At 45.7% G+C, this 14,450-nt stretch overlaps 1 protein-coding gene across 1 annotated transcript in view; it reads left to right on the top strand.

Annotated features, from left to right (window-relative positions):
• Positions 1–2,399: 2,399 nt before the first annotated feature.
• FAXC (failed axon connections homolog, metaxin like GST domain containing) overlaps positions 2,400–14,450 on the top strand; it is a 92,540-nt gene continuing 80,489 nt past the window's right edge. Inside the window, exons 1-3 of the mRNA XM_089921888.1 lie at positions 2,400–2,640; positions 2,871–8,334; positions 13,605–13,740. Of these exons, the coding sequence (XP_089778014.1) occupies positions 8,069–8,334; positions 13,605–13,740 (402 nt within the window). The 5' untranslated portion in view covers positions 2,400–2,640; positions 2,871–8,068. The remainder of the gene's footprint in view (positions 2,641–2,870; positions 8,335–13,604; positions 13,741–14,450) is intronic.

Here is a 14,450-nt window from a genome sequence, read left to right as displayed (position 1 = left end):
GCCAGGGAATTCCCAAAAGATTGATTTTAAATAGAGATAAATAGTTGGATTAGCCACCTAGGTAGCAGGCTAGGTGGGTGGATGGATGAGAAATACGCAACCCAATGTTATCAAAGAGCCTAAGGGAACTGCCTTGTGCGGTGGGATGTCCCAGCAGCTCTTCTCATCTTCATCTGTCCCCATCCTCACACACACCACCAGGTAGCACCCAGACTCACCGCATAGTAACGAGGGCTTTGCGCTCTCAGGCCTCTGCTTGTTTACCTGAGCACCCACAGACCTGGCAGTTTTGCTCTCGTTTTTCCCTGAGAACCAATCAATGGATGCTGAACCTTAACTCTTCCAGAGGCAAATCTCTCCGTGCTCTTGAGATGACATCTTCCTCTGAGATCAATCAGTTCAGGCCCAGGTGACTGGCACTCTACAGACCTGCTGGGGCCAAATGTCTTTGACACTCTTGTAGCCTGATAAGGATCCCTGCAATCCCTAGTCGTTGCCCAAGATTCAGACACCCACACTGATTCTTTTCTATAAACTCTCCCTAAGACTGTTTCTTGAATTTGTCTTCCCTGACTCAACTTCCCACTTCTCCCTTCTACACTTTTCTGCTGTGACCTCTATAAGCACCAGTTCATGATTTATCAACTACCCTACTTCTCAAGTCTGCATTTAAGTTTCCTTTACTTTCTACCTTAACTGAAACCTGGCTTTCCTTTGAGGATGTGATTTCACCTGCAGCCATTCTGAGAGGAAGTTTCATATTGTCTATGAACCTCAGAGTTGCGAGATGGGATTTGAGTCCTTTTCACTCACTGCCATTACTCTTTTTTCTTTTTTTCTGCTTTTTAAAAATTCTTTTACAGAGGTGGGCTCATACTACATATGAGGTTTTATAAATGTACTGTTTCAAATTTATTTATTTATTTTAGGCCCCGCCATGTGGCATGTGGCACCTGGTTCCCTGACCAGGGATTAAACCCGCACACCCTGCATTGGGAGTGCAGAGTCTTAACTGCTGGACCACCAGGAAAGTCCCACTGCCATTACTCTTTTTTTTTTTTTAATGTTTATTCATTTATTTGGCTGTGCCAGGTCTTAGTTGCGGCATGTGGGATCTTTAGTTGCAGCATGCGAACTCTTAGTTGTGCATGTGGGGTGTAGTTCCTTGAGCAGGGATCAAACATGGGCCCCCTGCATTGGGAGCGAGGAGTCTTAGCCACTGGACCACTGCCATTACTGCCATTACTCTTGAATAAAAGCTCTCATGTCTCCAAGCCTCAAGTCTAGCTCTCCTAACCTCTACTCTCCGTTTATTGCCAAACTCCACTTCTGGCCACAACCCTCAATCACAGTGTCTTTGTTCTTACCTAAGTCCTCCCAGCTTCCTGAGTAACTCCAACGTCTATGTGGATGGTTTGTGCATTACCTCATCAGCAACAGAACCTTGTCTCTAGAGGCTTCTACCATACCTTTATGGTCAACACCTGAGGTTACCTAAGAACATCTGAAGCCATAGATTGTAACATCCCACTCAGAGGAGAAGGCCTCTTTGAAACTATGATAGAAAACCAAGAAGCCATAGAAGAAAAAATTGAAAAATAGCAAGCTGGGGAAAATGTTTGCAAACTAATTTACAGAAAAAGAATTCTCTTTCTCAATTAGGACCTCATATAAATCAATGAGAAATACTAATAACCCAGTGAAAAAGATGAACAGTTCATAGAAAAGTCAATACAAACGCATCTTTCAAAAAAATGTACTCAACCTCACACGTAATAAGAAACACAAATTTAAAACTACGAGACTGCTTTCTCATTGACAATTAGGAAGGATCAAAATATTTAAGAATATGTGTGGTTAGGCTATGTATGAGAAAAGAGACACTTTCAAAACTATGGAGAGTGCGTATTGCTCTTTATGGAGAGCAATATGGCAACATCTATCACAATTACAATGCATGGCTCTTTTGACCCAGAAATTCCATATATATATATATATATATATATATATATATATATATATATGTATGTATCTGTGGTAGTCTATGAAGAAAGAAAGAAAGGAAGAAAGAAAAAGAAAGAAAGAGAGAAAGAAAGAAAAAGAAAGAAGCTTGGAAGTTCTATGTTTAAGATAAAAAAGAAAGTAAGGTGCAGGACAGGCAGTTAAATGATACAATTTGTGTAAAGATAAATAGAAAATGCTTTTATAATGCATAGAATATCTCTGGGAATAAACACAGAAGCTGATGGTTGTATTTGTCTCTGGGGAGGGGTCTGGGGAACAGTTAGGAGGAGACTGTATCCTTTAGCGTCCCAGCAGGAAACTGAAGGCACATGCAAACTGGATATTTTGAGAATCATTTAATAAAAGGACTATTTACAAAAATGCAGAACCCCGGCGCTAGCAACAGCAGGAAGCCATTGCCAGCCCTCTGGCTGAAGGAGAAATGTGTGGACTTAGTTCCTGAAACCCACAGAGGGAGCCACGTGAAGAGAGACACAGCATGGGGCAACTCTGCAGGAAAAGATACTAAGGATTTGTCATCCCTTCCTTACTCCCCTCCGGTCCTCTGATCTCCATCACAGGCAAGCTCCACGACGGCAGCTTGGGTACCCACAACCGCTGCTGTCCTTCACAAAGGTCAGCATCTGGGGCAAGGAGCAGGGTGCATCTGGAGGCGACATTGGTGTGTGTGTGTGGATATCTGGGTAGAAATTGGCTTTTCATTGCATTCTTCTCTGTAGCTTTTGAATTTTGTACTGTGTTTATGTATTAGTATCAAAAATAATGCATGTGATCCCTTTTTAAAAAGAATGGAGAAATATTTATTCCCCTCTCTGACGATCAACCTTTGCTTCCTCCTTTCACAGCCAAATTCATTGTGGGTGTTTTCTGCACTTACTATCCCACCTTCATTTTTCAAGCCTGGCTTCTGACCCCCTGACACTTGAAAGTGCTCACCTGCCAAGGTCAGTAATGTCTACGCTGCTGGGCTAAATTTATTTTACTTGACTTGTTAGGAGCATATGATGCAATTGATCCCATCTCACACTTTCTTGAGACGCCCTCTTCCCTTGGCTTCTGCGGCCCTACACCTGTCCGGCTTCCCTCCTGGCCTCTCTTTCCTTCTCAGTTTCCTGGTTGGTCCTATCTTCCTCTGGCCATCCTCTAACTGTGGTGTTCTCAGGGCTCTGTCCTTGGCCCCTGTCTCTTCTCACTTAGCATTCACCCTCACATTCTCATGTCTACCCTTTAATGACCCCCACCTGTCTCATTCCCAGGCCCGAAGCTCTTTTCTAAACCCACACATTCTGTTGCCATTGGGCATCTCCATTTAGGCATTCAATAGGCTGTTAGGGGTTGAACTGTGTCCCCCTAAAATCCATATGTTGAAGTCCTAATGGTCCAGTACCTAAAAATGTGACTGTATTTGGAGGTAGTGCCTTCAAAGGGATAATTAAGGTAAAATGAGGTCATTAGGGTGGTTGTAATCCAATATGACTGATGCCCTTAGATAAAGAGGAGATTAGGACACAAATGTACAGAGCAAAGACCATGTAAAGACACAGGGAGAAGACGGCCATTAACAAGCTAAGGAGAGAGGCCTTAGAAGAAATCAACCCTGACAACAGCTTGATCTCAGACATCTAGCCTCCAGAACTGTGAGGAAATAAATTTCTGTTATTTAAGCCACCCAGTCTGTGGTACTTTGTTAGAGCAGCCCTAGCACACTAATGCACTGCCCAAGCTAAAAATCTTCCAAACCCTTTCATGACCCACCTTCCTAATTGCCCCTCACTTATCTGAGCCTGGTTATTATTTGAATATCTTTTCCTAGCATCAAGTCAGTCTTCAGGAAATGTTTTCTGAGTGTTGCATACTGATTAATAAAATGCCCAAGTCCAGGGGATCAGAAAGTAGATAGGCAAAGTCACCTTATGGTGACAACAAGCTTCCAGCTATAACGTTGGATATCTGGGTAGGGGAGTATTAGATCTCTTCTCCACAAGTCAAGCCAAGAAAGCAGAAGCTTTACAGTAAAATTCAGGGTAACATTATCAAGTAAACTTTATTTTTTGAATAATACAGAGATATTTTAATAAAATAACATTAAATTGCATTATATAAAACCAGCAATAATGCTAACATCACATCCACCTTTTAAAAAAATATTTATTTATTTATTTATTTATTTGGTTGCTCTGGGTCTTAGTTATGGGAGGCAGGCTCCTTAGTTGTGGCAGGCAGGCTCCTTAGTTGTGGCTCCAGGGCTCCTTAGTTGTGGCATGTATGTGGGATCTAGTTCCCTGACCAGGGATCGAAACTGGGCCCTCTGCATGGGGAGCGTGGAGTCTTATCCACTGCGCCACCAGTGAACCCCACATCCACTTATTACTACAAGAGCAGGATCTTAAATCTCTTAAGCTATATTTTGAAGCATAAAGTATAACATTCTTGTGAAAATGTTGTCCAGGATAAAAGAAACTTATAAAATATTTTATTCACTTGTTTATGCTCTTTGTGTTGGTTCCTGAAAAAAGGTGCCATGATGTCACTACTCTCCCAGGATACTCCGTCTTCTCCCTCTTCTCCATCTAAGGCCCTACCCCACCTCTCCTGCCCCATGGCTTCCGCCCTCAGCTCCTAGAACTTGAGCATCAGATCAACTTCTCATAAGGCATATGCATTTTTCTCTGTTCTAATTGCTTTTCTTGAGTCTTGATTCATTTTCTTTCCATTTCTGATTCTACTGCTGCCCCAACCCTTTTATCTGTGTGTCTAGTGTCCAGACTCAGCAAGAATGGTGACTTAATTGGGTTGGTTAGGAACCATCCAACATGGGGTTCTGTCTCTTTGGGGCAGAGTTTTTGTTTTTCATTTTTTTGTGTGTGCTTCACTTTTTTTCTTTTTAAAACATCTTTATTGAAGTATAATTGCTTTACAATGGTGTGTTAGTTTCTGCTTTATAACAAAGTGAATCAGCTATATGTATACATATATCCCCATATCTCCTCCCTCCTGCATCTCCCTCCCACCCTCCCTATCCCACCCCTCTGTGTGGACACAAAGCACCGAGCTGAACTCCCTGTGCTATGCGGCTGCTTCCCGCTAATGAGCTGTTTTACACTGGGTAGTGTATATATGTACATGCCACTCTGGGGCAGAGTTTTGTTTTTTTTTTAATGGTACGCAGGCCTCTCACTGTTGTGGCCTCTCCCGTTGCGGAGCACAGGCTCCGGATGCACAGGCTCAGCGGCCATGGCTAACGGGCCCAGCCGCTCCGCGGCATGTGGGATCCTCCCGGACAGGCGCACGAACCCGTGTCCCCTGCATCGGCAGGCGGACTCTCAACCACTGCGCCACCAGGGAAGCCCTGGGGCAGAGTTTTTGATGCCCCTCATAAGCTAGACCACTGATAATCAAAGTGTGGTCTGGCTTCACCTGGAAGCTTGTTAGAAATGCAGAATCTCAGACCTCACCCCTGAACTCCTGAGTCAGAATTTGCATGTGAACAAGATCCCCAGTGATTTGTATACACAGTAATGTTTGAGAAACACTAATCTAATTGTCCCTTTTGATCATTGTGGCAAATTCTCAGATGATACATATACAAAGTTTGGGAAGCACTGATTTATTTGTCCCTTGTCATATCATTATGGCCAGGCTGCAGAGTGACATGACACAGGCATAGCAATATCTGCGTAAAGGAACGGCCTAAATCTACCTTTCTCAAAAGGTGATAGCATAACAGGCAGGCGTTTGAGGCTTTGTAGTCATTGGATTTAGACGTGGTTCAGAAGACTGAGCCACAGACCGATGGCCTAAAGAAGAAATACCATAGACAGCACTCCAGCACTGGTACCTGGGATGATAGCCATTGTAGGTGGTAGAAAGCCCAAAGGGCTGCTGGTGTGGGACACATGGGGTTTGAATCCTGGCTCTATCATTACCTAGCTCTGGGACTTGAGCTTGTTAACTTACCTCTCTGAGCCTCAGTTTTCTCATTTGTAAAATAGGGATGCCAATAGTTATTTAACACGGATTGTTTTGTGAGTTACTGAAAAATGTATCATCACTAGACAGGTGTTCAATAAATATTAGCCCTTTCCTTTTTTTTTTTTTTCTCTTGTAATACCTCAGTAGTTAGTAAAACAAGGTCCTTGAAAAAATAAAAATAACAAGATGCCTCTAGCTTGGAGCTAATGTCATGGTTATGACGCCAAGGCTTTCAGAATTGGCGGTGGTGGTGGGAGGGGTGGAGTAAAGACGCTCACTCTGGCTCCCCAGGTCTTCATACCATCTCACTAGGTCCTCATGGCTGGACCTAGACACTCAGGCCATTAATTAGGTACAAACGGATATTCTTTAAATACTGGCTCAACATTTAAAGGGAGCATAGGCGGATGCCATGGGGGAAGAACAATGGAGAATCCCTGGTGCCAGTGCTTCTTGCCCCCTCTCTGCACAGAGCCTTTAGTTCGGATCCCAAACCTGTCCACTCTGCTTCCTATGCGGCCTCCTGCTCTCTCTCCCCGTAAGACAGTCTGGTGACCACCTCTGTCTCTCCAGCAGGCCCTTGGGTTCCACTCCTTGCAACCTGCCCGTGGAAGGTTCACTTCCAACCGCATGCTCTGCTTCTTGCTGAGAGGTCCCATAAACGTCTGCAGGGGTGTTTGAGACCCCTCATGTGCTGGTGCTTGGGCGCCAGCCTGGCTGCCCTTATCTGGTGGGGGCTGGCACCGCGCCCCACATTATTAGCTGTATGACCGCCCTCACTGCCTGTTCTAAGGGGCTGGGGCGGCAGGGGAAGTAGAAGGGCGTTTCCCCCTTCACTCCAATGTCGGCTCTCTCACGCAAATGCGTGGAGGCTTCTTATATCCATCCTTTCACCTTAAGAGTGATAACCGCCGCCCCCCCGCCCCGCCACTTGAATTTTTTTTCAATTCCTTCAAACGATTTTAAACTATCCATGCTCTTGCTAAAATTTGTGTGTACATCATACACTTGTATGAAGCACGGCCCTATTCTTTGTACGTAGGAAATATTAAAAATGATGTTAAAGGGAAGAAAATTGATCACACAAACACACACATCCACGTTTGACAGATTTTCTGCACCGAAAAGGAAAGGAAAAACAACAGCAACACCCCACATTCCCTGAGTTCCCTGGTAATGATTTCCAAGGGGAAAGACTAGGACTTGGGCTGCGTCTGTCGGAGGGGAAATCGCTCTAGAGTACATTTTTGTTGTTATTTATCAAACCAGACATCCCTCCGTGGGCACACTGCCGAGACTTAGGTAATTGTGTAATGTGATAAGTGTTTTTATGAGTTATGCAAAGACACAGCGCTTTCCTGACGGCCGGAGCAACGTAATTCGCGACCTTGTCCGGGCCCCGATTCCCGGCTCGCGCTGGGCGGTGTCTCTGCCCGAGCTCCGCGCGGCCGCAGGTGAGTCCTGCGCGCGCCCCGCTCTCGCGCCTGCGGGAGGGGCTGGAGCGGAGGCGGAGGACGGGCCGGGGGTGGCGGTGGGGGACGGAGATCCGGGCCCGACTGCAGCTTCCTCCGGGGGGAGCCGCATTTCCAGCCACGTCCGCAGCCCTGCCCTCGCGCGCCGAGCCGTTCCCGGCCGTGCCGCCTGGAGGCGCGGAGCTCGCCCGGCTCGCCCAGCCCTGCAGCTCCGGCCGGGGCGGAGGCCGCCGGACCGCGGAGATGCGGGGCGGGGGCAGGGCGCGGGGTAGGTGACTTTATCCCGCCTCTGTTTCCCTGCCCCAGGGAGCAATGACATCACGCGGCCTTCTCCCGGCGCCGACACAAAGAGCGGCGCGGAGAGGCCGCTGCGGGGGGAGCCGGCGGCCGCCGCTGCCGCCCCGGGCCCCGGGGCCCCGCCGGCCAGGCCCGCCGCCCGCGGCCCGCGCCCTCCTTCTTCCTCCGCCGCCGCCTCGGTCGCTGCCGCCCGCGCCGCCCGCACCGCCAGTGCGCCGCTGAGCCCGCGCCCGGCCGCGCCGGCCCCTTCCCATGCGGGCGGCGCGGGCCCTGGGAGGGGCGCCCGCAGCCAGCCGCGCAGCATGCACTGGGGGGTTGGCTTTGCCTCGTCCAGGCCGTGCGTGGTGGATCTGAGCTGGAACCAGAGCGTCTCCTTCTTCGGCTGGTGGGCCGGGTCCGAGGAGCCCTTCTCCTTTTATGGGGACATCATCGCTTTCCCTTTGCAGGATTACGGTGGGATCATGGCAGGGCTGGGCTCCGATCCCTGGTGGAAGAAAACCCTTTACTTGACCGGGGGAGCTTTGCTGGCCGCAGCTGCGTATCTGCTCCACGAACTCCTGGTCATTAGGTGAGCCGGAGAGAGGGCCCCGCGCAGGGGCGCAGAGAGGGACACCTGGCCAGGGCAGGGTTGGCGTGAGAGGGGACCCGTGCCAGCCCCTCGGTCACAACGCCCAGACGCCCGAGTCCTGTCCTTCCCTTTCGCCAGAGGCAGTCCGTGGTCACCTGGCCGTGAGGGGCAGTTTGGAGTTGACAGGAGAATTAAACTGGTACTGGGAGGGAAAAACACTTGTCTCCCTATCATTCGGTGCTAAACGCAAAAATTCTCTGGGCTGTTATGGAGCATAATAGTCTGATCTTAACTGCAGTGTGTTTGCAACAATAGAATTAGGTCCTGCAGAAATACTAAGTTACATTTTTATGCAATGCCCTATTTGTTTATAGATGATAATGCTGGGATATTAACCACTAACCTTATCTTTTACTTAAAGGTTAGTTCTCCACTGTCCGTCCCCAAGTGTCAACATCATCAAAAGGCTGAAATTGCAAAAGCTTCAGAGACCTCCGGGTCCCTGTTAGGGATGCACAGCGGAGTGTGCAATTTTGATGCAGCCTTAACCCGGTTATGTGCTAATCTGGTATCTAAAGCTAAGCACCAGCTTCAGGTTTAAATACCATTGTTGTGCGAACAGGAGGAGATCCAGAGGACTGAACTAGCACATGGGCCTGCATGGGAGTTGCCCCAGGCCCTAAACAGTTGCCTCTGCCGCCTGCCGCAGAATGTTTACAGGATTGACTTGGAAATACCAGAAAATGGAGGCCCCTGCTGTTGGTACATCCAGCCGGACACGAGATCTTTGTTTGAGTAGAATAATGCCATAGGCTGCCGGGACCAGTGGTTTGGCTAATTGATATGCCAGTTTACGGTTAAAATTTTCATGTGTTTGAGCCCTCTGTCACTGGGGGGAGGACCAGCAAAGAGCAGTTTTCAATAGCTCAGAATGTCCCTCTTGGCCAATATTTTCTAAAGAGTGAGAAAATGTGTCTTCATGTCTTCTTCCCATGGGGGAATCCTACACAATAGGTTTATAAACAAAGACAGTGATAGGTGACCTTTAACAGGCCTGCAGGGATTCCAAGAGGACACTGTAGCAGCCTAACAGGTATTTTGAATATTTTTAGTCTCCGAGAGAGTTGGAAATCATTTAGGTCTGGGGAAATGTACTGTCTTTCATAATTGGGAAGTTTTATTTTAAGCTTATCATTGAATTCTCTCACTTAGCACAGTGTCTTGAATCTAGTTGAACCAAATTAAAAAAATTAAGTGAATTATTTCTCTAGATTATTTTATATATTTTCCAGTTTTAGAACTCTATTTCAAGCTAGGTTTCAGGCCATATGGAAAACGAAAACATTTGTGCAGTGCTTGAAATGGTAACCCAGTTGTTCTGAAATTCATATTCCAGTCCAAAGCCTTTGGAGGATTCCGAACCATGTGGCTTCTCACCAGTCTTCCACTTTGAGGAGGGAGTGAGGCACAGCTTTACAGGACTGAGTCTCAAACTTGCTTAAATGACCTTGCGGAAATGGGGAGGTGGGTGGGGGAGCTCAGAGTTGACCTTGGGAGCAGACCACGCCCTGGTAGGTGTGGTCTCTGCGCCCAGAAGAGCCCCTTGCCCACTTGGACACTTACTTGAAAAAGTGTTTTTAATCCTTGGTTTATTCACTTTTGTTTCTTGACAGATGTTTACTCTGAGTTGGGAAACCCTGTTGTAATGCAAATAATAACCAAATGGCTGCCTGTTTTTGAGCCCTTAATAGGCGGCTCTGCTTAGAAGTGCTTTACCTATGTGATCGCATTTAACCTTCGCAACTGCCAACTGCCTTTGAATGCTTGATCTCCATTTCTTAGATGAGGAAATTCAGGCTGAGAGAGGTTAAGCAATTCACCCAAGATCCCGTAGTAAGAGTAGTAGGATCCAGATTCAAATCTGAGAATGTGTGTCTGCGGAGCCCGCACTTCTACTCCTTTCTCCTAACAAGTACCAATTCTGGAATAAGTTTTGATGGCGGAGAGGAAGCGAACTGGGGCATTGCTCAGGGAAGACAAGTCTGTGGCACAGACCTGAGTTTTTGACAACCGCTAGGGGCACAGAGGGAATAGGGGAAGAAGACCAAGGAAAATGTGGCACTGGGATTTGCAGGCTACACGATAGAGACCTTCACTTGATGGGACATCTAAGTTTCAATTGTCTGTGTAGTTTAGGCAAAACACAAAACAATCTGAAATATGTGGGATGGAAAATCCATCTTGAAATGGCTACGCTGTCTGAGTTCACTGGCAATCATATTCTTCACCACAGTACTTGGATTTCCTGCTGCGTAGACTTAACCTTAATCTATGGGTACATCTCCAGAGTGGAAAGTAAAGTTGCCAGGTAAGAATTATTTCGGAAGTTTAATTAATGAGTATAATAACCAAAGTAGGTATTTTGGATTTTACTCATACTTTTCCCATCACAGTATTTTTAAAGAAATAGAGTCCCAGCCCTTTACTTTATCCTCCCCTAGTGGAGAGAGCGTTGCAGCTCTCTTTAATTCAGTCCAGCATTTGGAAATCTGTTGTTTGTAAATTGAATGACCCAGGAATGACTTGATACCCATAGCTTGTTTGTACTTTAGGCACATGGGCTCAGCCTGCCCTAGAAAACTTAGGGAATCAGAGCAGCCCATGGGTCACGTGATCTCTATAAACTAACAGCCCATCGACCGTACACAGAGGCATGGTCATCTGTGATATCCTTCACCATGGGCGTAGGGGTTAGTCTTGCTGCTTGACAGGTGTTCTCTTAGACAGTCCTCACTATAAGGGCACTTTATAAAATGTAGCTGTCCAGATTACCTGCTCCTCTGGTCTTAAATTACAGAGAGAGCTTCCTGACCTGGAGGGAGGGCTCTAGAGCCAGATTGGGTTCAAATTCACTCTGCCTTTAACCAACCATGTAACCTTGGACCTGAGAGTAAGCTTGGTTACTCAGTTTTCTCATCTGTGAAATGGAAATAATAATAGCAGCCTTCCTCACAGAGGTGATTGCATGAGTTAACACATGTGAAATGCTTAGCCAGAGTTCGACGTTATAGTAAGCATTCAATAAAAGATGGCCATCATTAATTATTACAGACTTTCATCAGAAAGTTCCAGGCTTGCGTGGTCTGAGTCAAACCAGCTACTTTAATAAAATTAACTGAGGTATTGCCCACTTTTGTTGTAGTCGAAGTGCTTAAGAGCTTGGGAACTAGCGTTATTAACAACTTGATCTTAAATTGGTATTCCTTGGGCAAGTTATTTAACCTCTCTGAGCTTCAGTTTCCTTGTCTACTGTAAAATATAAGTATGATATAATATTCCAAATTTAAATAGCAATATCCGCTCTGTAGTGGTACTATCAGAATGAAATAATTTAATATGTATGATGTACACAAAGTCATTGGCATATGCTGGTCACATCCATTCTTATTATGACATGGCCCAAGTTAACCATCAGAATTAGATTGTTCTGGCCAGTGGAGCAGGGGATTTTACATTTATCTCCTCTCTTTCAGTTCTTAAATTTTTTGCCTGGCTAATTTACATGAAATTACCACTCTGAGTTGAATTACTTGACTGGACAAAGTCAGTTAATTGTCAAAGCTACAGTTTGCACTTTTTAGAAACATAGTCCAAGTGGCATCTTAATTTTAGTATCTGACCTCCCAAACATTTCATCTAAGTGAAAACCTTTGTTTTATAACAAGTATTGTCAGAAGGCGGCAAATATTTTTATTCTTTTGACTAGTATTTTCAAAATTAGTCATTCTTAACTCTGTAAGTGGAAAGGGCGCTCTGGTGGTAAACTTCTCCAAAAGAGTGTGCTTTACTGAATGGAGTTTCTGCAGGAAGTGGGCATCGTTGTGATGATGATATGAAGAGCTTGCCCTTGCTTGCTTGGGTAGAAGGAAGTGTGAGATTACACTAGGAACAGTGTGAAGGAACCAGAGGCTTAGGGAAGGCCAGGGAGGAAGAGTGAGGTTTATCTGACTGGGAAATGGTTGGGTAGAGTGAAAGATGGAAGTTGCAAAAGGTTCCTGAATGTGGTGTATGAGTGCCACTGTGTGGAATGAGATTTTGTAGCTTAAGGGGATAAGACCATGTCTCTTTGAATGAGAATAAAGTCCACCACTTAATGCTTGAAAGCTCACCAAATGTTTACAGAAATTATCTTATTTAGTTCTCGTGATAATTGAGGCAGAATTGGTACTGTCCTCACTTTCCAAATGAGAGAGGAGGAGAGGTCTTGGGTGACGTGGCCAATAGGAAGTAGGGCTTGCACTTGACCCCAGGTATCCATAAGTGTAATCCAGTGTTTGATTTCCTACGTGGTGGCTATTGAAGAATTCTACCAGGGAAGTCCTCACCACCCAGAAAAGTAGCCAAAGGAAAAGATAGATGTGTGGCTGAGACAGAAGAAAGGGAAAAGGCAGGGGTACTGGGATATATGCTGTGTGGTGAAAGTGGGGAACCTGTGAAGGTAGAGAGGAGGAGAGAGCACCAGAAGCCAGGTTCCTTGGCACCACAGGTGAAAGGTCAGGTGAGGGCATGGAGAGTTTGGAAGAGGGACCAGAATACACAGAGCCTCAGATTCCCTGCAGACTTGAGTCGTGGCAGAGCAAATCTGCACTGTTATTCCAAGGTCCTGTGGACGAATAGACTGTTTCATGGTACAGCCTCGTGGTCAAGAACATAGGCTCTGACTACATGGTTTAGTCCAAGTTCTGCCGTTTACTAGTAATGGGACTTTGGGCAAGTTTGTTCTCTGTGCCTCGGTTTCCTTATCTGCAGAACATGGATAACGGTAGTACCTACCTCAAAAGGTTATTGTGAAGATTAAATGAGATAATACCCGTGAAGCCCTCAGAACAATGCCTGATGCACAGTAAGCACAGAATATCTCTTTTTAGCCATCCAACTTGTCCCTGGCAGGTAGACATAGCCAGCTGGAGAAGAGGTGGACCTATACCAGAAAGTACACATCCTGCCCATAGGCCACAGGTACCAGAAAGAGGCTGACATGTTATTCTCCTGAGCCCTTGCAGTTATGGTAATAGCAGAGTTTGTGAGGTTCTCTTGTGTTTTGACCAAGCTTTCCCCCTCTAAGTGCTTGTTGGTGAGGTAAGCCCCTGTGACAAACAGACCTGCTTGTCCATTGAGGAGCTACGGCCCAGCAGGGGCCTCTAAGGAACTAAGGGAACTGCATGTGTAACACGTGGATTGTTCTTTTTTTTCTGTTTTGGTTTTGACAGGAAACAGCAAGAGATTGACTCCAAAGATGCTATTATTTTGCATCAGTTTGCAAGACCTAACAATGGTGTCCCCAGTTTATCTCCTTTCTGTTTGAAAATGGAAACTTATTTAAGGATGGCTGACTTACCCTATCAGGTACTTTTGTGCAAATATGTTTTATCCTCATGGCAGCAATATTGGCTAGGGGGGGAAGTACTTAATCTCACAGGGTGGGAAGGGCTCGCTCTTGGTGCCAGAGGGGTGGGTATGAAAGCAGTGGTGCCCAGTCCTTAGTAGATACTTAGGAGATTTGATCCCAGTCTGTTGATTTTTACATCCAATTTAACGAGTGATCACAAGGGTCTGGGCTTTCGTAGTGTTCAAGGCCATGTTATTTTTTCCTGACATAGAGTATTCTTTGGTTAATAGTTTGGCCTACTGGGAACCTATAAATAAAGGTGAGCCTGACGTGGTTCTTTCCTTTAGGTTTCTATTTGTTGGAAGCATTATATTTATCTCTAATGAATCCTGGGGACAAACGTCCAGCAGGCCACCAAAGAGATATTTGTAGATTTTGTGAGAGTTTTTCCTACTGCTTCGTTCTGTTTGGGTGACTTTCAGGGAAGCACTTGCTCATTTCAGCCTTAGAGAGGGAACAGAGGAATGAATGCGTTTAAAATATAAATTTTTCTCTGAGTAATGCTTGAGCTGTGTCTCACAAATTTGACAGGTTGTGTTTTCATTGTCATTCAATTATATTTTTTAAAAATATTCCCTTATGTTTTTCTTTTTCACCTAAGTTCTAGTCATAGGCATTAAAAAAAACTTCGATTTTTGTTATTGTTTTTGAATTTTATGGTCAAAGC

The sequence above is a fragment of the Delphinapterus leucas genome, chromosome 12 (assembly GCF_059928025.1).
Source record: "Delphinapterus leucas isolate spDelLeu-1000000601 "Yukka" chromosome 12, BTC_Dleu_Yukka2, whole genome shotgun sequence".
Lineage (NCBI taxonomy): Eukaryota > Metazoa > Chordata > Mammalia > Artiodactyla > Monodontidae > Delphinapterus > Delphinapterus leucas.
This window is presented reverse-complemented; position numbering and strand designations above follow the sequence as displayed.